This window comes from Octopus sinensis, linkage group LG5 (genome assembly GCF_006345805.1).
Source record: "Octopus sinensis linkage group LG5, ASM634580v1, whole genome shotgun sequence".
Taxonomy (NCBI): domain Eukaryota; kingdom Metazoa; phylum Mollusca; class Cephalopoda; order Octopoda; family Octopodidae; genus Octopus; species Octopus sinensis.
The window spans coordinates 43,646,489-43,672,250 of record NC_043001.1 but is presented as its reverse complement, the minus strand read 5'-3'; the positions used below and the strand labels follow the sequence as shown (position 1 = coordinate 43,672,250).

General features: G+C 35.4%; 1 protein-coding gene and 1 long non-coding RNA gene across 4 annotated transcripts in view; both read left to right on the top strand.

Annotated features, from left to right (window-relative positions):
- The window catches only part of LOC115212089 (sortilin-related receptor), a 120,914-nt gene extending 115,502 nt beyond the window's left edge, over positions 1 to 5,412 (top strand). For all 3 annotated transcript variants that reach the window (XM_029780920.2, XM_036503360.1, XM_029780919.2), the window contains 3 exons: positions 1,201 to 1,384; positions 1,888 to 2,091; positions 3,128 to 5,412. In XM_029780920.2, the coding sequence (XP_029636780.1) occupies positions 1,201 to 1,384; positions 1,888 to 2,091; positions 3,128 to 3,192 (453 nt within the window). In that variant the 3' untranslated portion in view covers positions 3,193 to 5,412. The remainder of the gene's footprint in view (positions 1 to 1,200; positions 1,385 to 1,887; positions 2,092 to 3,127) is intronic.
- A 658-nt stretch (positions 5,413 to 6,070) lies between these two features.
- LOC118763649 lies at positions 6,071 to 25,504 on the top strand. Its single transcript, XR_004999417.1, has 4 exons — positions 6,071 to 8,785; positions 11,880 to 11,884; positions 15,726 to 15,731; positions 25,493 to 25,504. It is a non-coding gene; the product is annotated as an uncharacterized LOC118763649 (long non-coding RNA).
- Positions 25,505 to 25,762: the final 258 nt, after the last annotated feature.

Below are 25,762 nucleotides of genomic sequence, written 5' to 3'. Positions count from 1 at the left end.
TACATTGTTTGCAACCAATTCACACTTTGACCAATCTTGTGTCATGTTCATTAACATGTCAGCTATTATTGATTTATTTCTATGCACTGTGTAAATGACCATTCACACAGTGTATAGAACTAAATCAATAATTGCTAGCATGCCAATGAACATGACACAAGATTGGTCAAAGTATGAATTAGTGAAACAGTTGCAAACAATGTATTAAAAGTAATATCACTAAGTCCACTATTTAATGTTATATATATATGTGTGTGTGTGTGTGTGTATATATATATATCTAGTCTCTCCAACCACCAAGGTTGTCTGTTCTTCTGCACATGTATGTGCAGGCCTAGTGTGTGTTTTTTGTTTTGTTTTTGCTTTCTTTTCAAGAAAACTGACAGTTATCCATGCATACAAGTCTCTTTTCTTCCACTTATGTTTATTCAAGGGAAAGGTGACCAACTCTTGCATGATATGGCTTTTTTTGCCAGTGTCATTGCATGTGTTACTGTCAAAATACAGAGACCTAGATTAGATCTCACAAGGCATCTTTTCCAACCCTCAAGCAATTTTGGATTGGTATTTTATTTATTGATCCAGAAACAATAAAACTCTATGTAGACCTCAGAGCACAGAGAATCACTACAAATACCACAAGGTTTTCTATCATCCACTATTCTGGCAAATCTGCCAATTTTCCACCTTATCTGTCTATCAATATACTGGTCAATAGGTTGGAAAGAAATCTTTCATAATGCATCAGCTTTCACAATTCAAATAAACTTGTCATTTGCATATCAAAAAGAAGTTTTGGTCAAGATACAACTCTCTTTTCTGATTTTATCCTGCTGAAGTGCTGAAGTCAGTTTTGCATTTCTTCTAGAAATGCTACTGTAAATATTAGTCTTTTATTTATATATTTTATATAATAATTTCTGAACAATAATTAGTTAGACATTTCTAGTGAGCCAGTCACTGATTCACTACATTTCTGCTAACTAGAGTGATAAAAGGGTATCTGTAACTTGTAGCAGAGCTAGCTTGTACTGTAATTGTAGCAAATACAACAAATGGCTTCAACTTGTGACTATATGATTTGTGGTTCAGTCCATTAACCCCACATCTGTTTGTGTCTCATGTATAACTTTATAATTTCTGTTGCATCTTCAAAATATTCAATTCATTTAATCAGTATTGTATTCATTTCTGATACAGGGCTATCAAGTAGTCTACAAAGTTGGTGGTGAGAAAGATTTTCAGCAGTACTGTGTTATCAACAGTACATCAGTCAGTTTGAATAAACTTGCTAAAGGATTCATGTATCAACTAAAAGTGCGACTGAATAAAATTGAAGGCTACTATGGAAAATTTAGTAGTGTAGCTTCCCTTGCCATTCCTTGTAAGTATTTTTGTGTTATGTTGTTGTGTTTAAGAAATTAATATTACAAATATTTGTTTATTAATCTATGTTGCTTTGCTAACCCTGCCCCCCCCCCTTTTTTTTTCAAGTAGAAGACACTTGCCCAAGTTATCATGCAGTGGAACTGAACCTGAAACCACATGGTTCCAAAGCAAGCTTTTTAACCATATAGCCATGCCTGCACCTATAAAGTTTAGTTGTGCCTGCAGAGGGCTGAATTCAGTTCAAGACACATTCTTAATTAAGGCTTATTATTATGTTTGTTTCTTTGTTTTTTTCCTTAATCTTCTACTGTTTCCAACAACCTTTGAACCCCAAAACTTGCTGCTCCAAATTTCGGCATCCTTCTCTTAGAAACTACCTTTCTGTTCAGAATGACTTAATATATTTTAAAGAAAACATATATATTTAAAGAAAAATTATATTGAAAAGGAAACTAAATTACACACCTCTTTCTTTCTTTTATTTTTTTTTTTTTACAGTGACTGTGAAGGCCTCAAGTGTCAATCTTGTTGCCATCGTTGTACCCATCAGTGTTGTGACTCTCATCTTAGTCATCTTAGGCAGTATCCTCCTTGTTCTCTTTGTGCGACATAAACGCCTCCAACGCAGCTTCCTTGCCTATGCCAGTAGTCATTATGATCCTCGATCAGAACGAACGACCTTTAATTCTGCAGAATATCTAGGTAAGTTGCTTTTTTTTTCTTCCCTTAAATTTTATGTTTGCTTTACTTTGTCATACATTTTTGATAAAGCCAGAAAAGCGCAAAGAAAATATTGTGTCATCCCATAACTAATGCGGTTTTTTATACTTCTTTTATTTTTCAAAATTAAGAGAAACAAAGTTCTTTTTTAATCTAAAATATACTCTCCTTCATTTTCTACAATGCTCTTCAATCTATCTGGTAGACTTACAAGGTCCCTCTTCCAAAATTCACTTGTCCATTACAAAAAATACTCCTCCAGTACTGTTCTAACCTTGTCTACAGAATTCATATTTTCTCCGTCCAAATGATTTTGAAGACTTCAAAATAGATGATAATCAGATGGAGCAATGTCTGGCAAATATGGTGGATGGGGCATTGTTTCCCATTCAAACTGCTTCAGCCTTTGGAATATCATCCTCACTGTATGTGACCGAGCATTATCCTGATGGAAGAACATCTTTTGTCTTGAAACCAAAGATGGTCGTTTTTCTTCTAGCACTGACTTAAGCTGCTCGCAGTAATCTCCTTTGTTATCATTTGGTTTGGGTTTAAAAGTTCAAAGTGGACTAAACTTTTCATATCCCACCAAACATATAACCCACCTTACATGGGTGAAGACCTTTGTTAGCCTGAGGTGCTGGTGTTTCTCCTTTCCCTACCTTGACATTTTTATAGAGAACCCATTTATCGTCACCAGTCACTATTCAGTTCAAAAGAGGTTCATTCATGAGACATGACAGCTAAAAAGAGCACACATTCGCTCTCTGCAAGTGATTAGACTCGGAAAGTTTGTGAGGAACCCACTGACCCAATTTGCTCACTTTTTCAATGGCACATATATACATCATATGTCTGTACCAGCTCAGTCTTCTCTCTTTTGAATTCCATTGTTCATGCACTGCTAACATCCTGTGGAACATGCTCACCTCATTCCTTCCCAACTTTTATACATCCTTCTCATTTAATTCCTGTATTTCATTACCATTTAATATTACTGTTTTTTCTTTCTTTTCAGGAGAAGACGAAGATTCTCCAATGATAACAGGATTTTCTGATGATGAACCGTTAGTGATAGCATAGAATGGCTATAGAATGGAGCAGAATAGCCATGGTAACAATCTGCTGCCACTGGCAGACTTACTTAGAATGTCTGCAGAACACATTTACTGAGCAACAATAACAGTATATTAGAATTGGCTATCCACACACCAAACACACACACATATATATATGCAATTACAAACAGGCATACATACATCCATCAGTCATAAACAAACACACTCTTACATATGTATTCACACTGATATACATTTTACACTCATTGGAGTTGGCCATAATTCTGAGTGTATTTCCTATGTGATATTGTTGTCCACTTGACTTGGGCTTGCTCCCTTCCTGCAGCTAAAAAAGACTCCCTTTTGGTCAATATGTTGGCTGGCTTTTAAATAGATCAGTTCCACTTTTCCCTTACACACAAGCACACACACTCACCATACATCTATACATGCCATCCTACAAACATCAGAATTCTTAATTAACAGCTATTTAACATGCTGCTAAACTTCACTGAGATCATTTGACTGTTGTTATACATTCCTATTACACATTCCTTTTTATTTTTGGATTGGCAGAGATGTTAAAGCATCGTTAAGAAATGCCTTCTGGCATTTCTTCCAGCTCTACATTCTGAGTTCAAATCCCATTAAGGCCAACCTTGCGTTTCACCTCTCTAGGGTTGTAAAATAAAGTACTAGTCAAGCACTGGGATTGATGGAATCGACAACCCCATTCCTCAAAATTGGTGGCCTTGTGCCTAAATCAGAAATCATCATCATTATTATTATTATTATTATTATTATTATTACATGGGGGAACAAACTGAATAGAAACTGGAGAAAAATGAAAGAATAAAAAATAACAATGTAAAATTACCTTCCATTTGTATATTTTGTGACAAAATTTAACATGTTCTTGAAATTTTTTTTTTTTTTGGCTCCTATGCATGGAGATGAAATCTTCACACAAAAATTATAAATATTCTAAAAAAAGACTTTTCATATATTTAGCTTTAACTCTACATAAAGATATTTCATTTTGTTTCCCTTCAGTAAAATCTCCATGGCCCTAAAAAAAACAATGAGGTTTTTTTTTTTACAATTTAGCATATATTACTTTTTAATATTTTAATCTTTATTTTCATTTATACTGTATATTAGTTCGTTTGTTTTAACTGCTTATGTTTGACACCATATTCACTTTGTAGTTTGTCAAAATATTGATTGTTTTAACATATCGAAAAGAGAGAGGAATGAAATGAGAACCTTTAAACCACACATGTATATACATACCACTCTCTCTTTCTCTCTCTCATAGATAAATACATATCAGTACATACTTAATATATATATATTATATATATATATATATATATATATATATACACACACAAAACAAAACAACATACATACAAACACATTTATAGCTAAATAATTATTAACACATAAGCTACATACACAAAAACTTAATTTACTTTCTCTTTGAAAATTCTCTAAAGTAAGTATATTCCATACAAGATCTTTATTTTATGGAAGTAATATATTTCTGTTGTGAATATACTGATTTATTTCATCCATCTACCCATTCCTACCAAAATTTATCTAATATCCTACGATACTTGGGAGTGTTGTATCATTCCCAGTGTTCTGTTCTTGATGAAAATTCTTCAAATGCCAAACATAAACTGTTATAAATCAGACATTATTTCTCGGTGAGCTGAGTTTGCCATCCAGTTTTAATTCCCGGTTGTAGCTATTTCATTTTGTTGTTAGTTGTTAATGCCTTTGGGAAAAAGCATCAGCTTCTCAGAACCTTGTTTCCCCTGTTTTACAAATAATTCTGTGATTAGTATGTATGTAAGAAATCAACAGTTGTTTCTATTTACATATGTTAGTGTCTGATGACTTAGCTTGGTCCAAATGTATTAATTCCTATTCCTGTTTTCATTACTCCTCATTTTTCAGAAGCTAGTTTAACAGGAGATAGACACAATGCTACTATTAGTTTTTCTCACTGTTCTTTTATCTTGCCAGGGTTTTTAAATTTCAAGTCTTAAATGCATTTTACTATTAAAAGAAATACTAAAATAAAACATTACTACTTCATAGTAAGAATTTGTTCAGGACTGTGTGTGTACATGTGTATATCTGTGTACATACTATCAATAGATTTCCCTTTATCGCAAGCATTTTCAAATGAGAATGAATCTCTTTCAGCTAAACAAATTGTAACATACACACTTTTTGAAAGTGAATCTCATCTATTAAATATATTTACAATGAATGAACAAGTAGAATTGCTTACTGTACAACTAACATTTCTTTAAAAGTATTTTATCAAGTGATTAGATTTTTTCTCTTAAATTAACAAGTGGGTGAGTCTGTTTTTATAATGCTTCAGGTTATAGAACAAAGACATTTAATTTATGCCAAACCGGAAAAATTACACACACAAATGTTCTTTATACCTACACTCTCTTGAATACCATACAATATTGATGTGCTCTCAACCAGAGAAGTCTGTGACAGATTTTTCATTGTTGTGTGCCCTTGCAATAGATATAAACATCATTCATCATCGTTTAACGTCCGCTTTCCATGCTAGCATTATGTCTTATAATTCCATTTCTATAAGTCTTAGACTCTGTATCTTTATGAATTTTTTTTGCTCTCCTGAGCAAACAAATGAGCCTCATTTTTGCAGTTTATAAAATAGTTTTGTCATCATTCCCTAAGTTAGCCACTTCATCATAAAATACTGCCCAATCGATATCACTGTGGTAAAAGGGGTCTAATTTTTTTTTAAAGGAATAGTTTGAAAATATTTATTCTTACATTATTGGGGAAATATGAGTGAAAAAATTTAATTGTGTATTGATCATTATTTAGAAAACAATTTTTTAAAAATATAATTTTAATTGCTTTTTGCATTATTTTTGTATTGTATTTATAATATTTTCAATTTGCACATCTGTCATTTTCTTCAGGATCAAGGCTTGCAAGACATTCTCTTCCAAACCTAGCTCCTGAGATATATAACAAATGTAAAAATTATTGATTTTTTTGTTTAGGACATTTATAAAGAAAAAAAACTTGTTAATCATGCATTTATAGTAAATACATTTATAATAAACTTTCATTATACACTTGGAAGAAAAGGGTAAAATAGAATCAAATATACATTGTCATCTATATCAACAAAACTTACACATACATACATATATCATATATTAACTCACATGCATTCAATTGCTTTCAGATATATCTAGTATTACGCATACCACCATACATTTAAATGCTTTTTATTTAGATTTATTTTCTTTGTATATGTCTGTATCTATTTTAATTGAGAATATTTGTTAGGATTCATTTATTATTCCTTCCATTGCTAATAATACTATTTTGTCTTCTATGTTAAATTTGTGAATTTCATTTTTTACTGAAGAACAAGGGTCATGATGAATCTTAAGTGTATCCAACTGTCTGATCATCACTATCATCATCATCATCATCATCATCTTCGAGATTTATTTTGGAGCTTGTATATTTGACTACCTTTTCTTAACATTCCTGACATTTGAAACAGATATTTCCTATTCACAAAATATTTCCTTAAACAATAGATTTGTAAGTATTTATTGAAAAAGTACCCATCCCCTTACTCCACTCAAGGCACTCATGGATCTGATGATACTAAACTAAGTAGCTTCCCAGGCATGTCACATTTAGCAAGTGTATAGCAAAATAGATTTATTTTACATATTGTTATTGACCTGTAGAGATAGCAGGTATCACTAGAACATTACATACTGTTGAGGGGAAGAGTAAGGGAACTTTCCTACCTAACATTGATATCCTTCCCTGTTTTACTGAAGTAAATTTTGCATTAAGACATTTAGCAGTTTTTGTTTTGTTATAAACCTGAAGCATGTCTCTTATACGCAGTCTTCTACATCATCCCCTATAAATGTGTAACTGTGTTGCCAAATCTGCAATCAAATCTGAATACAGTGAAGTTATTCCAATAATCTTTCACTTACTACGATTGGATTGTGGATTTTATGTTGCATTTCCTTTTCCTCTCATTTTTCTCTGAAATTAAATACTCTAGGAAAGTGTGTACTTTTAATAATAATGATTATAATAATAATTTTGCATCTTTTATCATGCAACATTGTATGCCTATGGTTGTAATGTAAACAGTTCTGAATGATAATCTATTATAAATTCCAACTAAACAATCCTTTTGTATCAAAATTTTATGCAATAGAGACCGGTTTTCAATTTGATATCTATTCATCAGATTTACCTCCCTTGAATTATAATGTCCTGTTCTAATAAATTCATTCAAGAAATTTTTTTCAACCTAAATAAAACTATGTAGCAAAAAATCTAACTGAATTTAGTATTAGTACAATGAAATTTTCAATTTCAATTTTATTGTAATTAACAAAATATCTTCGCAAACTGAATATTTTATTTTGTCCTTTCCTCCATTCATAAGTGCATTCATATATATGAATACATCTGCATACATAAACTACTTATTTTTAACTTGTGGCCATACTTGGTTTTGTAATTTTATTATTTTGTCCATATATAAAATGTTTGCTTTTCTGAAAAGTGGAAAGGAATAAAAATTATTTGTATATGTTTGGCTATTTTCTCCTTTTCTTTCATATATTTAGATTTGATATATTTTTGTTAAATTAAATTCAATCTATCTAATAAACCTACAAACAGGAGCAATCTTCGAGTTTGCTCTATAAAGATGTAAAATATTTACAAAACAATCTAGAACCTTTATTCTACCATCTCTACTATGTACTTTAAGTCTAAGCCTGTTTTCTTTTGAACTATAGCAAAACGAGTTCTATGCAACCTTTCATTTTCAAGAATTATATAGATAAAACATTAAACAAAATATTATCTATGTTTCTAAAGATAAAAAGAAATGTATTCTTCCCGCATGAATAGTATTTTGTATCAATTTCCACTAGATATCTTTAGAAATTAGAACAATATATTTTGCGAGGAGTTAAAAAAGTTATTTCTCTTGATTTTAATTCATATTTTCTTAATTGAAAATGTGTGTTAATAGCCTAATCTTAAATACTGTCTATTTTGGTTTTCTTAAAGAAACAGTTATATATGTTGAAATCCAAACATAAACTGCTTTGTTATTCATTTGTGTTTGATTGTTAAAAAAAACTTTAGAAAAGGGCTTGATTTGCTTACTTCACTTACCTATTAATACAATAATACATTTAATGATATTGATAACCCCATAGAAATCCTCAAAAATCCACCTCCAAAAAATAACACTCCACACAAAAATCTTATAAATAAAATATAGAAATATTTTATTTATAAGAGAAGTAACTCAAATAGTAAAAACTATTTGGTTGTTATGATAGTGGTGGTGGCAGAGGCAGTAATGATGATATTGGTGCTGATGATGCTAAATTGAGAAAGATATACAGCAAAAGAAGAAAAAGAGAGAGTAAAAGTTATAGAAAATGGAAATAAGATCTGCTAATGGTAAATGATGCTAGTAGCAGTAGCAGTGAGGTTTATATTGAAACTTTAGAAAATAGGGGTGAAGCAAGTGAGAGAGAGTAAGACAGAGGATTATAAGAAGTGAGTGGCTGAGTAAGAGTTAAAGTAAAAATGCCAGAGAAAGAGCAGAAAATTGAGAGGGCTAAAGTGATACAGGAAATAGATGGGGAAAACAGCAAAGTTTGTAACATTACTGCATCTTTAGTTATCTTATTCTCTCTCTCTCTCTCTCTCTCTCTCTCTCTCTCCTCTCTCTCTTTCTCTCTCTCTCTCTCTCTCTCTCTCTCTCTGCATTTATTTGATGTATTTTTTAAGGTTATTTTAGTGCATAAGTAATTGTGTGATTGGTTGAAAGTTCACTACACAAATGCTAAGACCTGCATATATATGTGTATAAATATATATATAGTTCATTGTTCTCTAGAAAATTTCAACCATCGTTTTCAAAGTGATGGGGGGATTTTTTGTTCTTGTATGATTAATGTTGTAAAGTAAGATATAAATTGCTACAGAATGAAGTCTGGCATTCAGTTTCAATTCTTAGCTGTAGCAATTTCACTTCTCTTTGGAAAAGCATGAACACTGTTATCACAAAACTGCGAATTTTGTCTATAAAAGTAATTACTTATTGATGTGCTTGGCTAATCAGGAAAAAAGACAAGCAATTGCCTGTGATTGCATTTGTCTGTAGGATTAATAAGTATTTTCATCTTTTTATCTTTTAAGTAAAACTGTTGTATAAGTATTGAATGAAGCATTTTAAAGTAAACAAATGGCAGTACCCCAGCTTGGCCACAGCCTACTTTAAGTCTAAACCCTATTTCTCAATTATAATCAAGGGTGTTCTATACAACCTTTCATTGTCAAGAATAAATAGAATAATTAATAAGATTAGTTGTATTGAAAGTTGTTTCTAATAAGTAGAGCTTCCTAAATTTTGAAGTTAAGAAAGCAACAATGTTTTTAAATCGTTTGTTGCTAGGGGGAAGGCTTCGGCTGAAATTAGTAATTTCCTTATAAGGCAGCAAGGTGGGAGAATTGTTAGAACATTGGGAAAATGCTTAGTGGCATATCTTCTGGCACTTTACATTCTGAGTTCAGATCCTGCCGTCAATTTACCTTTAGACCTTTCAGAGTCAATAGAAAAAAACTATCAGCAAAGTATTGGAGCTTATTTTGTCAACAAATCCCTGCTCCCTGCAAAATTGCTGACCTTGTGCCAAAATTTTGAAACAATTTCCATGGAGTTATTTGTGCCTATGGCCATGACATTAAAGTCTGATTTCCTTAGAATGTGTACTCATTTCCACAAATGACTGCATTTTTTTCCCTGACTGTGATTACTAATACTTGGTACTTTGCACCAGAGTTGACTATTCTCATTGTACTAAAGTCATGACACTTAAGTTACTGACAACCACATGACATACATTTATTTTCTTATTTAATCTTTTATGTAACTGTCATTGTAGACATTTAATTGTAAAATGTTTTTTTCAGAAAGAACTAATATTTAAACAACAACTATTGGTTGGAAAATTCAAGTTAACTAAGAAATTAGAATCTTATTATAGTAATGCATATCTTTGATAAAAAGTATTATGACACCTTAATATCCTTACATCATTACAGTAATTTGATCATTAGATATAGAAAGACTTTTTTTTTTATTCAAGTTAAATACCATTATTATTTAACATTGAAACTGAAATTTTAAATATATTTTATCAGAAAATGTTTAACCCCTTTAGCATTTAAACCAGACATATCTAGCTCAAATATTCTACTTGTTTTATGATAAAACAGGTCAAATCCAGCCTCTCACACCTATCCTACATTGTCACTCTAAAAATAAACAATCGCATCATTGAAATCTCAGTTATAAGACAATGTATGACTAATTCAAAACAATGTGAATAAATATATTTTACATTTGACAGTAATCTGAATGCTAAAGGGTTAAAATATTTATGCTAATATAAAAGTGCTACATAATGCTAGTTGCAACAATCAGCATATCTGTATTGAGAGTAAAATATTACTATGATTCCTCAATGCAAATTTATTGTTGACATGACCAAAACTTGAAACATTATCTAGAATCCTACTTGCTACTTACATACCATGTTATTTATTGAATCTTTATGCTTAAAAATTGCAAACCTAAATTATTTGTTGAGAAGGTTGGCACTTGTCCTTTGCAATGTTTTCATATTTTGGCAGGAAATTTTTTTCTATTTTTACTCAAAAATATCTAGTTGTAATAAAGGAAGACAGAAATATATAGTACAAGCTTATATCCAAAGACCTCATCTTTGGCAATATGACAGTGTTGGTGATGGTGATAGTGATGATGATGAGGAGGATGGGGAAGATGATGATTATGATTGAAAATTCTTCTAACTGTTATCTGTTAAGATTTTGATTCCAGTTCTTCACTCTACTGTTTATAGATTTACTTCAGAGACACTTGGTAATACTCCTAACCAAATTTCAACTACCATCTATATAGCTATAGAGAATTCAATATTAAACTTTTTAAGCATTTTCAAATTAGTGAAACCTTTTTATGTGTACATATGTGTATATTCTATCTTCTATCCCTGACTAACTGCTTACACAACTAATAGACATTGTGTTTTGGATTGGACCAAATCCCAAATAATAAGGATCTCAAAAAGTACTGAAATTTAAAAAAAAGAAACTCTTGTAAGAATACACTTCTTGTAAATCCCTTTGTATATAGAATACACACACACATAAGAAACTGGAAGAATATTTAAAAAACAAAACTATTCTTAGAAGCTATACATGTATAGAAGTAGGTTTGTACATATATAAATATATACACCATGTGCACACACACACACATACATGCATACACTTTTCTTTCTTTTATTTTCTATATTTAAAATCTTGTAAATATTATATACCTGTATCTGACAAAAGAACCAGAGACAATTTGGGTGAATTGTTTTGGCCAAATGTTGTTTTTACTAGCTTTTTTTTTTATTCATTCTCTCTTTCTCCCTCTCTCTCTCTCTCTCTTTCTCTCTCTTGTTTGAATCTTCTTAGATTTAAGTTATATCCAGTCTCTTACCCAATTGTTTGCTTCACACACTCTGCCATTGAATATATCTTTTCTCAATACAGAAGCTGTATTTTAATTAAATTCTGTAATAAAATAAATTGTTCAATTTGCTTTCATTTTATTTTAAATTTAATTTGAGGTAAACATGCTGCATGGATATGATATTGCACTATCACTGATGTGTTGTGAGTATTGCATTTGTGTTTCAGGACAAGACACTTGGTGCTTCAGAAGAAGTCACCTGAAAAACACATTCTTAGATAACAAGTCACTGTCACTCTCAAACACAAAAATAGAGCTTCTATTGTGTCTGCTTATTTTACCTTACTACAAGTATCTTCTGAGAAAGTTATATGTAACACATATTATCAGGACTTCAGATCACACTGTTCAGTTTTCTCACCAAAGTTATATTTATCTAAGAGTGACTGGAACACGAGAATGGCATCTGTATTGTCCAATGCATTTCAAAGTATTTCAAAGGAGAAATGGAACACTTAAATGTCAGAATAGAGAAGCACCTAAAGCCTTAATAAGTGGAGAAACATCCAAACCGGAAAAGGACTGACTATATATGATGCATGAATGGAAATCGTATATCACTATTGAAAGAAATTTTCATACCTGATAGAGAACTGCAACGGAAATTTAGAAAAACCAACAACATATATAGATAACAACCTATTTTCTGTAGGTTAATTAACACATTCATTTCAGTGTTTATGCTATTGTATGCCAAAGGACTAGGTTTTTGTACATTTGTGACAACATTGTTTGTGCAGGGCTTAAAAGGTTGCAGTACACAGTTCATTGCTTCTGCAAGTGTAAGAACATCAGAAGATTGTTTTAAGAATGTCTTCTAGTTGTTGTTGAAGGCATTAGACCAGTGGTTAGGATATAGCACTAACACTCAGTTGTAAATGAATAATCTTACAACAGACTGGTGTCCCATTCGGGGAGTATGTTGTGATTCAAGGAAACTGATTAACTGACCCCATGAGTTCTAGGTTTTGAAGCAGTAATGTCCAGGGAATTATTTTCTCTAGTTGTTTGGTAGTAAAATAATGGTACCACAGCGTGGAAAATAAAGTAGCCTGCTGATCTACTCGATTCAGTATTATGGGATTTTATTCTTCTGTCAAAACCTCTCCTCTTGAAAGTACTGGACTTTGGGAAACAATTCACAGCAATTAAGATAGTGATGTATTTCAGAAAGATATTGTTATGCTGTAACAATCCTTATTGGTTCACAGAAAAGGATGAACTACTATTGAATCAGTCCAATAACTTCTTGTAGAGCTATGATGGTGCTGAGATGGCTAATATTGTGGGTTTCTTCATCCTTGATAGTCTTAGAAGTTGAACTTTCCCACATAACTATGATATGTACATAGATGACAGCCTGGCAAACTTACATAATATGAAGAACCCCACTTTGGACAGATTTAGAAAAGACTTGCTGGATGTATTCAAGGAATTTGACTTAGATATGATTATGAGTATCATCCTAACAATAGCTAACTTTGAAGACATTACATTAGATCTTAAACAGGTTAGTACACTCAGGGCCAGTGCTAGGAAGTATGGAGCCCAATTAGAGAAATGTCAGTGGGGCTCTCAATTTTACAAAAACTGAAGACTGGTGTTTTATGCTTCATGTAGTACCCCAGACCCAGCTAAAATGTGTTGAGGGCCTGATATACTAAAAATTCACAGTACCCTCAAGCATGTGTGCAAAGGGGAGGGGCCTCTCTTGGCACACAGGGCCCAATTTGAATTGGCTTAAAACTGGCTCTGAGTACACTATCCCTATAAGAAGCCAAGGTAAAGACTGTAAACATCCTCAAAACTTCAATTAGAAACTAAGCAGCTAGTGTAGGAGACTGTTCAACTTACCGTCAGACAAAAAGAAAATTGACAAAGTATTCCCGTTCTATAACATGGCACTAGCAGGAGTGGTTTTAGTGAGGATAAACCTATCATTTAGAGAAACGCTAGGAAAAGAAATGTAATCTGGTTTACTCCACCTTCATCACATGAATTTGATGTCTCCATATACATGGTCTGATCAATAAGTATCCAGGCTGTTGCCATAGTAATGAAGCTAAAGCACACAGAGTAAAGCTACTTGGCATAGATTGACCTTGAACTCTGCTGTGCGTGCACACTAAGGTTTAACATTCTAGCTCACTTCCACTGTTTACAGCAGTACCTGGAAGGAAGGTGTGTAGCATGTGATCTTTGTATTGACCATGACAAAGTTGAGCAGAGAATCTGCATCAAATTTTGCTAAAAGCTTGGCAATACCTATTCAGAGGCCCACACAAAGTTTTCATCATTCTCAACACAATCAAAGAGCTCTTGTGGAACTGAAACCCGGGTGTCTTTGTGGTCAGCTGAAAACAGTTTTGGCACAAACTTGGCAGACACATGTCTCATACCCAGATCTTCAGTGATAAAGGACAGAACCGAATAATAACTAATCTGCACATCTTCTGATAACTCACAAATGATGATTTGATAATTTCCCCTCACAGCTGCATGCATATCTGTGACGTTTCTCTCAGTTCTGCTGGTTGTGAGTCTCCCAGAATGTTCATCAATATCGACATTTTTTTGGCCATCTTGGAAACGTCTGAACCACTTGTACACTTGTGTGCAGCTCATACAATCCTCTCCATACACTTTCTGCAACTTTGTGTAAGCCTCTGAGCAGGTATCACCATGGCAACTTTCTCCGTCATGATCAATGTGACAATCACATGCTACACACCTTCCTTCCAAGCACTACTGTAAACAGTGACAGTGAGCTAGAATGTTAAAACTTAGTGTGCATGCACAGCAGAGTTCAAGGTCAATCTTTGCCAAGTAGCTTTACTCTGCGTGCTTTAGCTTTATTACTATGGCAACAGTCCGGATACTTATTGATCAGGCCTCTATATAAGTAGGAATTTCCTGTTTATTTGTAAAGAGCTACTTCCAACCAATATACACACATCTTAAGTTCTTTAATGCACACAATGCTTCGATAACATCGCTTCCACCAACAAATACCACAATTGGAAGCACACCGCTGCTCAACCCCATTCTACAGCTATCTTCCCATTGTTGAAATCAGGGCATCTTGCCTCTCCAAAAGGAATTCTACCAAGTAATAGTTACTCCACCTCTGATGTATTACTGCTAATGACTTAGAGGACATTCCATCAACGTCTGCACTACTTTAGCTCTGGGAGTAAGGAAAATTCCACTTTCCTCTCAATTTACCTAGAAGCTTAGGAATCAAGGACACAATCCTTCTATTATAACTTGGAACGATGTTGACAACACCACTCCATAGTCTAAAGAATCACTTAATTGTAAATTTTGCCTATCTGGAAAGGCTCAGATACTGAAACAGCTTACAATAACCATCAATAGAAAATCCAGAGTTATTTAACTGTCACCACAAGCAAAGATTTTCCCTAAAGAATTATTGGTTGCTTCAGTCATACATCATGTTACTCCACTATTCCTTGGTCTCTGTAGAAATTTTTTTCATGTCTCCACTTTGAATGAATTTTCAGCTGTCAATTTTCATCCTGAGTCAACATAACTTAATAAATTCTAACCATAAAACATGTAGAGTACTCTCCCTTGTTGATGAATATGAATGAATTAATATACATGCACGTATGTGTGTGTGTGTGTGTGCGTGTAGTTCAAATTTATAGAAAAACAAAGATGAAGACAGGTGTAGGAACAACAAGCGAGTGTATTAGTTTGATGCTTGGGAAAAAATGGAAAAGTCTTTTACATTTCGAGCCTACACTCTTCAACAGAAAAGAATAAGAGGAAATAAATAGAGAGAGAATGAAAAAAATGTGTTGAGTTCAGTGGCCCAGCATGGCAGCCAAATACTCTGTTAGCTCTCAGTTAACTTCCAGGTAATGGCTAACCACCTCGATCAGTATTTAACATCTGTGACAACGATTTATTGCAAATCACTCCATGAATTCTTCCAATAGGTAATTCCATATATGCTTCACTGAATGGCAAACAGTGGGACTTCAAGAGATATAAGGATAATTCTAGATAGCCAACATCCCAACAACAATTATATTTGATATAATAACTAACCCATGCCAGTAATGTATTCATGATCTAGTGAAGGATAACTGAGCTACTGACTTGTGCCAATATATTTGATATAATAACTAACCCATGCCAGTAATGTATTCATGCTCTAGTGAAGGATAACTGAGCTACTGACTTGTGCCAATATCTTCTCCCCACCACCATATGCAGTACTCTATAGAAGGAACTGATATCACTGACGTCACTATGCAATAACCTACCTCCAAAGTAGCACCAACATCCTGTCCAAGCATATGAGCATAAAAATGAAAATAGCCAACATTCCTTTATTAGCATTAATACCAATGTGACCTGAGCTGATCAATAGCGCCATTAACACCTAAAAACCATCTTGAATTTCTTTCAAACCTTCCACTCTACTTCTGAACATCTGCTGAGATGGGTGTGTCCTACACACCCATGAAACATTAAGTCATGTGGAACTGAGTCAAACTATTATTATACATATATGTATGTATGTATGAGTGTGTGAGTGTATACACACATATATACATATAGTTATATCTATATATATACATATAGTTATATATATATATATATATATATATATATATATAATATATATAGTTAATCCAAACAAGAAAGCACAAAAAAACACAACGCGAGGACGTGGAACAAATATAGTATTATTGGACGCTCAGGAAAGAAGGAAGGTTTAACGTTTCAAGTGGAGCTTTTCATCGGAAACATAGGAGAAGGAAAGATCCAGAGAAGGGAAGACAGAGGGAAAAAAATCACCAACGGTACACACATGGTCACATTTTGAATATATATATATGTATGTATATGTATATATATATATATATATATATACACACACACACACATACATACACATATATATATAAATACATATATATATATAAATACATTATATATATATATATATATATATATATATATCATCATCATCATCATCATCGTTTAACATCTGCTTTCCATGCTAGCATGTGTTGGACGATTTTGACTGAGGGCTGGCGAACCAGATGGCTGCACCAGGCTCCAATCTTGATCTGGCAGAGTTTCTACAGCTGGATGCCCTTCCTAACGCCAACCACTCCGGGAGTATAGTGGGTGCTTTTTACGTGCCACCAGCATGGGGGCCAGTCAAGCAGTACTGGCAATGACCTTGCTTGAATCTTTTTACACATGCCACCGGCACAGGTGCCAGTAAAGCGACGCTGGTAACGATCACACTCGAATGGTGCCCTTTTACACGCCACCAGCACAGAAGCCAGTTAGCCACTCTGGCAACGATCACACTAGGATGGTGCTCTTGGCACCCTTCTAGCACGGGCACAAGTGCCAGTAAGATGACGCTGGTAACGATCACACTTGAATAGTACCTTTTATGTGCCCCTGGCATGGAAGCCGGTTAGCCGCTATGTCAACGATCATACTCGTATGGTGTTCTTTGCACCCCGCCAGCACGGATGCCAGTCATCGAATTTGATTTTGATTTTGATTTCACTTGCCTCAACAGATCTTTGCAAGCAGAGTATAGTGTCCAAAGAAGGAAAAGGTATGCATAAGTGGGCTGGTTACACTCCTGGCATAGGCCACGAGGTTATGGTCTCATTTGGCTTGCCGGGTCTTCTCAAGCACAGCATATTTCCAAAAGTCTCGGTCACTAGTCATTTCTTTAGTGAGGCTGAAAGTTCGAAGGTCGTGCTTCACCACTTCATCCCAGGTCTTCCTGGGTCTATCTCTTCCACAGGTTCCCTCAACTGCTAGGGTGTGGCACTTTTTCACACAGCTACCCTCATCCATTCTCGCCACATGACCATACCAGCACAGTCATCTCTCTTGCACACCATATCTGATGCTTCTTAGGTCCAACTTTTCTCTCAAGGTACTTACACTCTGTCGAGTATGCACAATTACATTACACATCCATCGGATCATACTGGCTTCATTCCTTGAGCTTACGTATGTTCTCAGCAGTCACAGCCCATGTTTCACTGCCATGTAGCATAGCTGTTCATACACAAGCATCATACAGTCTACCTTTTACTCTGAGCGAGAGGCTCTTTGTCACCAGCAGAGGTAAGAGCTCTCTGAACTTTGCCCAAGCTATTCTTATTCTAGCAGCTACACTTTCAGCGCACCCTCCCCCGCTACTGACTTGGTCACCTAGGTAATGGAAGCTATCAACCACTTCTAGTTTTTCTCCCTGGAATGTGGCGGAAGTTGTTCTCTGCGCATTTTCACTGTTTATTGCTCCTGAGCATCTGCCACGTACAAAAACTATCCTCCCAGTTAGCCTTCCTTTGATATTACTGCACCTCTTATGTGTCCATAGCTTACACTGGGTACATCTTATAGAGTTTCTACCTACACCTCTACTACAGATTGGCCATATATATATGTATATATATATAAGAAAAAAATAAAAACAAGGAGAGAAGGAAGGAGGAAGAAATAGAGGGGAAAGGAGAAGAAAGGGAGAAGACAAAAAGAAAGAAAGGGAGGGAGAGAGAGGTAAAGTAACAATGTGCAGATTGAGAGAAAACAGTAAGAAGAAACGACAATAGGAAAAAGCAGAAAGTACAAAAAATGTTCAGTGAAGTTCAAAAGATTCAAATGTCATGGTGTATTGGAGCGATTTCTCATCAATGGAAGAGTCCAGTGTAATGCATGTAAAAACCAGGTGGAAGTCCAAAGTGAAGGAGAATAAATAATCCAGGTAGAATAGTCTGAAGTGCAGAAGGTGTAGAAAATCAAAGTGCATGAGGTAGAGACAGGATGAAACTAGCACGACCATGTGAGCATGCAATATACATATATATATATATATATATATATATATATATATATATATATATATGTACAGCTCCTGCTCTCTCTGTTCTCTGTACATTGGCCAAATGAGTTGCCACTTGGCTGACAGGTTTGTGGAGCACCTCTGAGACATCAGACTCGGCAACTGGTCTCACGCCATTTCCATTCTACCAGTCATTCTTTACAACACCTGTCTGTGTTTGGATTGTCCTTGCACAGGGGCCATCCAGACACCCGTCTTCGCCATGAAAAGGAGTTAATCTTCTCTTTTCACTCCTTTGCACCATATGGGCTCAACTCTCCTCCCCTCTTCATCTAACCCCTTCTTCTCTCCTCTCTTCCTCTCACACCTATTTCCTCCCTTCACTCCCATCCACCTCTCCACTCTCACTCCGACACCTACTTCCTTTCTTCACTACTACTCACCTTCTCCCTCCCAGCCTCTCCCTTCATCATCACCCCCTCCATAGTTGCCCCAACCCTACACATTTTCACCCCACCATCCCTATACATCCCATCCCACCCCCACCCTATCCCACACATTCCACTCCCACATACCCCACCCACACCACACCCTTGTATCCCCCATCCCGCCTCCCACACACCCCAACACCACCATACACTAGCACTGACACTTCCCAGCACCTACACCGTTATCCACAAACCTACACATCCACACATCAAGGTAACCAGCCCCTATCCACATGCGCATACATGCTCTCACATACACATGCATGTGCACTTTCGTTTTGGGATCACCACTACTTATTTTATCTCCCCTTCTTCCTAGCTCTCCTGCCTGGCTACCTCTGTCCGGCATTCACCATGATTGATCGCAAGCCACTAAACCTTTTTTTATTTTCTCTCTCTGCTTATTTCTGTGTCCCTTTCTGTTGAAGAGCATAGGCTAGAAACGTAAAAGACGTTCCCACTTCCCAAGCATTAAACTAATACATCTCTTTGTTGTTTACACACCTGTCTTCATCTTTTATTCTGTTTTTTTTTTTGTAAATTCCAATTATATATGTATGTATGTGTGTGTGTGTGTGTGTATATATATATATACATATATATATAAGTCCCAGTGTTGATTTGTTTGAATAAAAGCAGTGCTCCAGCATGGCTGCAATCAAATGACTGGAACAAATAAAAGAATAATATATATATATATATACACACACACACACACACACACACACACACACACACACACACACACACACACACACACACACACACTAGAATGAAAAATGTGAGCAAGGTATATAACAATACTCTTAAGTATTTAATGAATCTAGAAAAATACAGGACAAGAAGAAAGCCCAAAATAAAAGAAAAGAGCTTAAAATATTGCAGCTCAAATAAAATTTGAATGGGTGGCCAATTAAATAAAATATTCAAAATAAGCCAAGCCATTCAATACTGATCAACCATCTTTTACCCAAGAAGCAAACCTAAAATAAAAGTGCTTAAAATACAGCAGATAGATATAAAATTCAATAAAAATAATCTGATGCCTTATCATAAATTCCCATCTACCAAATAAAAATTGTTTTAAGATTTTTGAAACAGAAATTCATTTTTGTTCATTTGTGCTTGAGAAGACTCAGCAAGCCCAAGTGAGACCATAACCTTGTCGCCTCTGCTAGGGGTGTAACCAGCCTACTTATGTGTACCTTTCCTTCATTGGACACTAAACTCTGCTTGCAAAGACCTGTTGAGGCAAGTGAAATCAAAATTGAAATCGAAATCAAATTCGATAACTGGCATCTGTGCTAATGGAGCGCTAAGAGCACCATCCGAGCGTGATCATTGCCAGAGCAACAAACTTGCCTCCGTGCTGGTGGAACGTAAAAAGCACCATTTGAGCATGATCGTTACGTGCATCGCCTTACTGCCACTTGTGCTGGTGGCACGTGAAAAAACATTCGAGCGAGGTCGTTGTCAGTGCCGCTGGATTGGCTTCTGTGCAGGTGGCACATAAAAAGCATCATTTGAGCGTGGTTGTTGCCAGTACTGCCTAATTGGCCCTCATGCCAGAGGCACGTAAAAGCACCCACTACACTTTCAGTGTGGTTGGCATTAGGATGGGCATCCAGCTGTAGAAACTCTGCAGGATCAGATTGGAGTCTGGTGCAGCCATCTGGTTCACCAGACCTCAGTCAAATCGTCCAACCTATGCTAGAAGGGAAAGCAGACATTAAACGATAATAATGATGATGATTATTAATACAATGTTATAAAGATGATCTTTATTTTCATTCATTATGACTAACTCTATGACATCTGCATTTATTTGAGGAAAACTTAGATTCACCAAACAGTAAAATAATTCAAATTTTAAAAGTAAAATAATTGTAGGCGTAGGAGTGGCTGTGTGGTAAGTAGCTTGCTTACGAACCACATGGTTCCGGGTTCAGTCCCACTGTATGGCACCTTGGGTAAGTATCTTCTGACCAAAGCTTTGAGAGGATTTGGTAGACGGAAACTGAAAGAAGCCAGTCATATATATATATATATATATATATATATATATATATATATGTATGTGTGTGTGTGTTTGTGTCTGTCTCCCCAACATCACTTGACAACCGATGCTGGTGTGTTTACGTCCCCCTAACTTAGCAGTTCGGCAAAAGAGACCGATAGAATAAGTACTAGGCTTACAAAGAATAAGTCCTGGAGTGGATTTGCTTGACTAAAGGTGGTGCTCCAGCATGGCCACAGTCAAATGACTGAAACAAGTAAAAGAGTAAAAGAGCACCAAAAATAAAACAAAGAAAACATTTAATTACTTAGACAGGCTTAAATTTTACTGTAGTCAAACATTTAATTTATTTACCTACTTTCTTTACATTTGTAAAAAGTTTTAGAAAATGAAAAAAATCTTTACTCATGTTACAAAATATGGCAGTTATCACTTTATTTTCATATATTGAAATAATTTAAAATTTATTTACAGTCAAGCTTAGCAATAGAGAAATATTTTGGGTGAAGATAGTTGATCAGTATTGGATAGCTTGGCTTATTTGAATATCTCATTTAATTGGCAACCTATTCAAATTTTATTTTAGCTGCAATATTTTTAAGCTCTTTTATTTTAGGCTTACTTCTTGTCATGTATTTTTCCAGGTTTATTAAATACTTAAGAGTATTGTTATCCCTTGCTCACATTTTTCATTCTAGTTCACTTTTTTTTACAGGTGATGCAATAAATTTAGCTTACTTTTTTCATATTATTTCATTTCTTATTGATCAATAATTGATGCCTATTCATTTTTGTTAGAAATTCTAAATTGAATAGCATGTTCTTTACATTGAATATTATGAAATCTGCCTATTTAGAATTAATTTTCTAATTAATATTATCAGAAATAATTCTTTTTAAAAGAGAGCAATAATAGGAAAATATAAAGCACTAATTATGAGCAATGAAGAATCAAATGAATTAGGAGAGAAGTTCGACTAAAATACAAAACAATTATAGACTGGATTTTCTGTTTGCCTTGTATTGATGAGTTGTCATTTAAGTATCTTTCTAATTGAAACACATATATTTACAACTGGCAATTATTGAAAGCTGCATAACTTGTTTTCTCTTTAATATACTTTTATGGGGCGGCGAGCTGGCAGAATCGTTAGCATGCCAGGTGAAATGCCAAGCAGTATTTCGTCTGAGTTCAAATTCCACTGAGGTCGACTTTGCCTTTCATCCTTTCGGGGTCGATTAAATAAGTACCAGTTACATGCTAGGGTTGATGTAATCAACTTAATCCCTTTGTCTGTCCTTGTTTGTCCCCTCTATGTTTAGCCCGCTGTGGGCAATAAAGAAATAAATATATTTTTATGGGGTTAGCATAGAAAAACAGGTGAAATGATGAATGAACAAATGAATGAATGAATATATATTTATAAATGTATAGGTATGAGAGGGTACTGTAAAGTTTCTGGCTCTGGGTAAAAGAAAATACAGGAGGATCAGTTAATTATAATTTAATTCAGTGTATTCTCCTCTCAGATTCATGCACTTATTGCAGTAGCCCTTCAGTTTTCCTAAGCCCTGTAAAAGAACTCAGAAGGTTGAGCCTCCAGCCAGGCCTTTTGCAAAACCCTTAAAGCCAAGAACTTTTCAGCACCCCCTTGTATAAATGTGTGTATAAATGTGTGTGTGTGTGTGTGTGTGTGTGTGTGTGTGTGTGTGTGTGTGTGTGTATGTGTTTGTCTATGTATATTCATATATATGGGTGCTTATTTATTTACACAAACATGTACACATTAGCCTTACCAACCCAAAATCTTGAATTCTGTATCACAGCATTAATTAAGGTACTTTTTTACCAAACCCTTAGAAACAATTTAGGGAGTGTTGCCATATGGTATAAAGATGCTGAATGTGGGGGACAGAGTGGGTGGGGTCTTGGAAAGACACTTTATGTTGTCTAAAAATAACCTTCACTATTAATAGTTTTGAGGCAGCAAATCCCAATTCTTGTGTTTTTTTTATGAACAGTTAATATTGTCTCAGAGCTTTCAGAGTTACTCAGGATGCCTTAATTTATTCCCAAAGGAGTAACACAAAATAAAAGATGGGGTGCTGTCAGTTTATTCTATAAAGTGAGATTTCAATGTATGCGCACACACTCATACATGCATGCATGCATGTGCACACATACACCTACATACACACATACATATATATATATATATATATATATACACACACACAACACATATATATACACACAAACACACACACACATGTATAATATATACATATATACGTGTGTATGTGTGTGTGTGTGTATACATAGTGCTGCCTGACTGGTTCCTGTGTTGGTGGCATGTAAAATGCACACACTACACTCTCGGGGTGGTTGGCATTAGGAAGGGCATCCAGCTGTAGAAATCTTGACAGATCCGATTAGAGCTTTGTGCAGCTTCCTGGCTTGCCAGTTCTCAGTCAAACCATCCAACACATGCCAACATGAAAAGCAGAAATTAAACGATGATGATGCTGATGATGATAACACATATACTCATACATACACATACGTATACATGCACATATGTATATACACATACACACATCATATTTACACCCACATATATAAACACACACCACACCTGTATGTGTATGTGTAAATTTAAAATGATGACTGCATAGTGAAGAAGGTGTAGGCATAAGTGTATGGTGAAGGAGTTCACTTTCATCTCCTGTAACCCTCAGTTGAATTTTGGCAGAAAGGTTTCATTATGATAAATATAAAACAGAGAATTTGTATCATAAAACCTGGTGATGTTGGACCAGGTGCGATGTTGGGTATGACGTTGAGCTCCTAGTAACAGTGGATTGAGCAGTGCCTTTGTTGACTGTTAAAGAGGATATCCAATCTCTAATGAAATACTAACACAGGATTGAAACTAATTTTGCTGAGCCCTCTTATTCTGTCCTCAAAACAAGAATTTATATTTGTCTGTTACAAACACTGTTGGTTCAGATTTACAAATATATTCTGTAGTACAGTATAACACTTTTGAAATTGTTTACTAAACCAGACATACATATTTATACATACACATGCTCTGGTATATATATATATATGTGTTTGTGTGTGTGTGTGTGTGTGTGTGTGTGTGTGTGTGTGTGTGTGTGTGTGTGTGTGTGTGTGTGCATGTGTGTCAGGTCAGCAGTATGTAAAAAACACCCACTACACTCTTGGAGTGGTCGGCATTAGGAAGGGCATCCAGCTGAAGAAACCTTGCCAAATCAGATCAGAACCTGGTGCAGCTCCCTGGCTTACCAGTTTTCAGTCAAACCATCCAACCCATGCCAGTATGGAAAACAGACATTAAATGATGATGATGATGATATATATATATATATAGTTGAAACTTACAGAAAAACAAAAGATAAAGACAGGTGTATAAACAGCAAACAGGTGTATTAGTTTAATGCTCGGGAAGGTGACAAAGTCTTTTACATTTCAAGCCTATGCTCTTCAACAGAATAAAAAAACTTTTGGAGCTAGTGGTCAATCGTGGCAGCTGATTGAACGAAGGTAGTTAGACAGGAGAGCTAGGAAGAAGGAAAAATAATAAAATATTGGTGATCCCAAAATGAAGGTGCATGCGCATGTGTATGTGAAAGTGTGTAAGTGTGTACATGTGGATAAGGGCTGGTGACTTTGGCATGTGAATATGTGCATCTGTGATGTGTGGATATGTGCATCTGTAATGTGTGGGTGTGTGGATGATGGTGTGGGTGTGTGGATGATGGTGTGGGTGTGTGGATGATGGTGTGGGTGTGTGGATGATGGTGTGGGTGTGTGGATGATGGTGTGGGTGCTGGGAAGTGGTCAGTGCTAGTGTGTATGGGGTGGTGTGTGGCATGATGTGGTGTGGTTGTGTGGAGTGGTGTGGCAGTGTTGGGGTGTGGCAATGTGAGGGTGAGGTGTGGGTTTAGAGTAAGGATGTTGGGGTAAGGGTGGGGTATGTGGGAGTGGGATGTGTACGAGTGGAGTGTGGATGGAGGGGGTATCGATGAAGGGAAAAGGTGGGTAAGAATGAAGAGAGGCAGTAGGTGTCAGGGCAAGAGAGGAGAGGAGAGGTGGGTAGGTGTGAGATGAAGAGAGAAGAGAAGGGGAGGCGAGTTAAGTCCATGAAGAGCAAAGAAGCAAAGAGAGAAGATTAATTCCTGTTCACAGCAAAGGCAGAAGTCTGGATGGTCCCTATGCAAAGACAATCCAAACACAGACAGGTGTTGTAATGAATGACCAGTAGAGCAGAAATAGCGCAAGACTGGGGTGTTGTTGCTGTGTCTAATGTCTCGGAGGTGCTCCGCGAACCAGTCAGCCAAGCAATGTCCCATTTGACTGATGTACAGAGAAGGACAGAAAGAGCAGGAGATGCAGTGAATGACATTGCTAGAAGTGCAGGTAAAAGAGTCAGTGATATGATAGCGATGGTGATGGGTGCCTGTGAGAATGGTGGTGTTGGAGAGGTAGGGGCAAGTGTGGCAGTGTTGGCA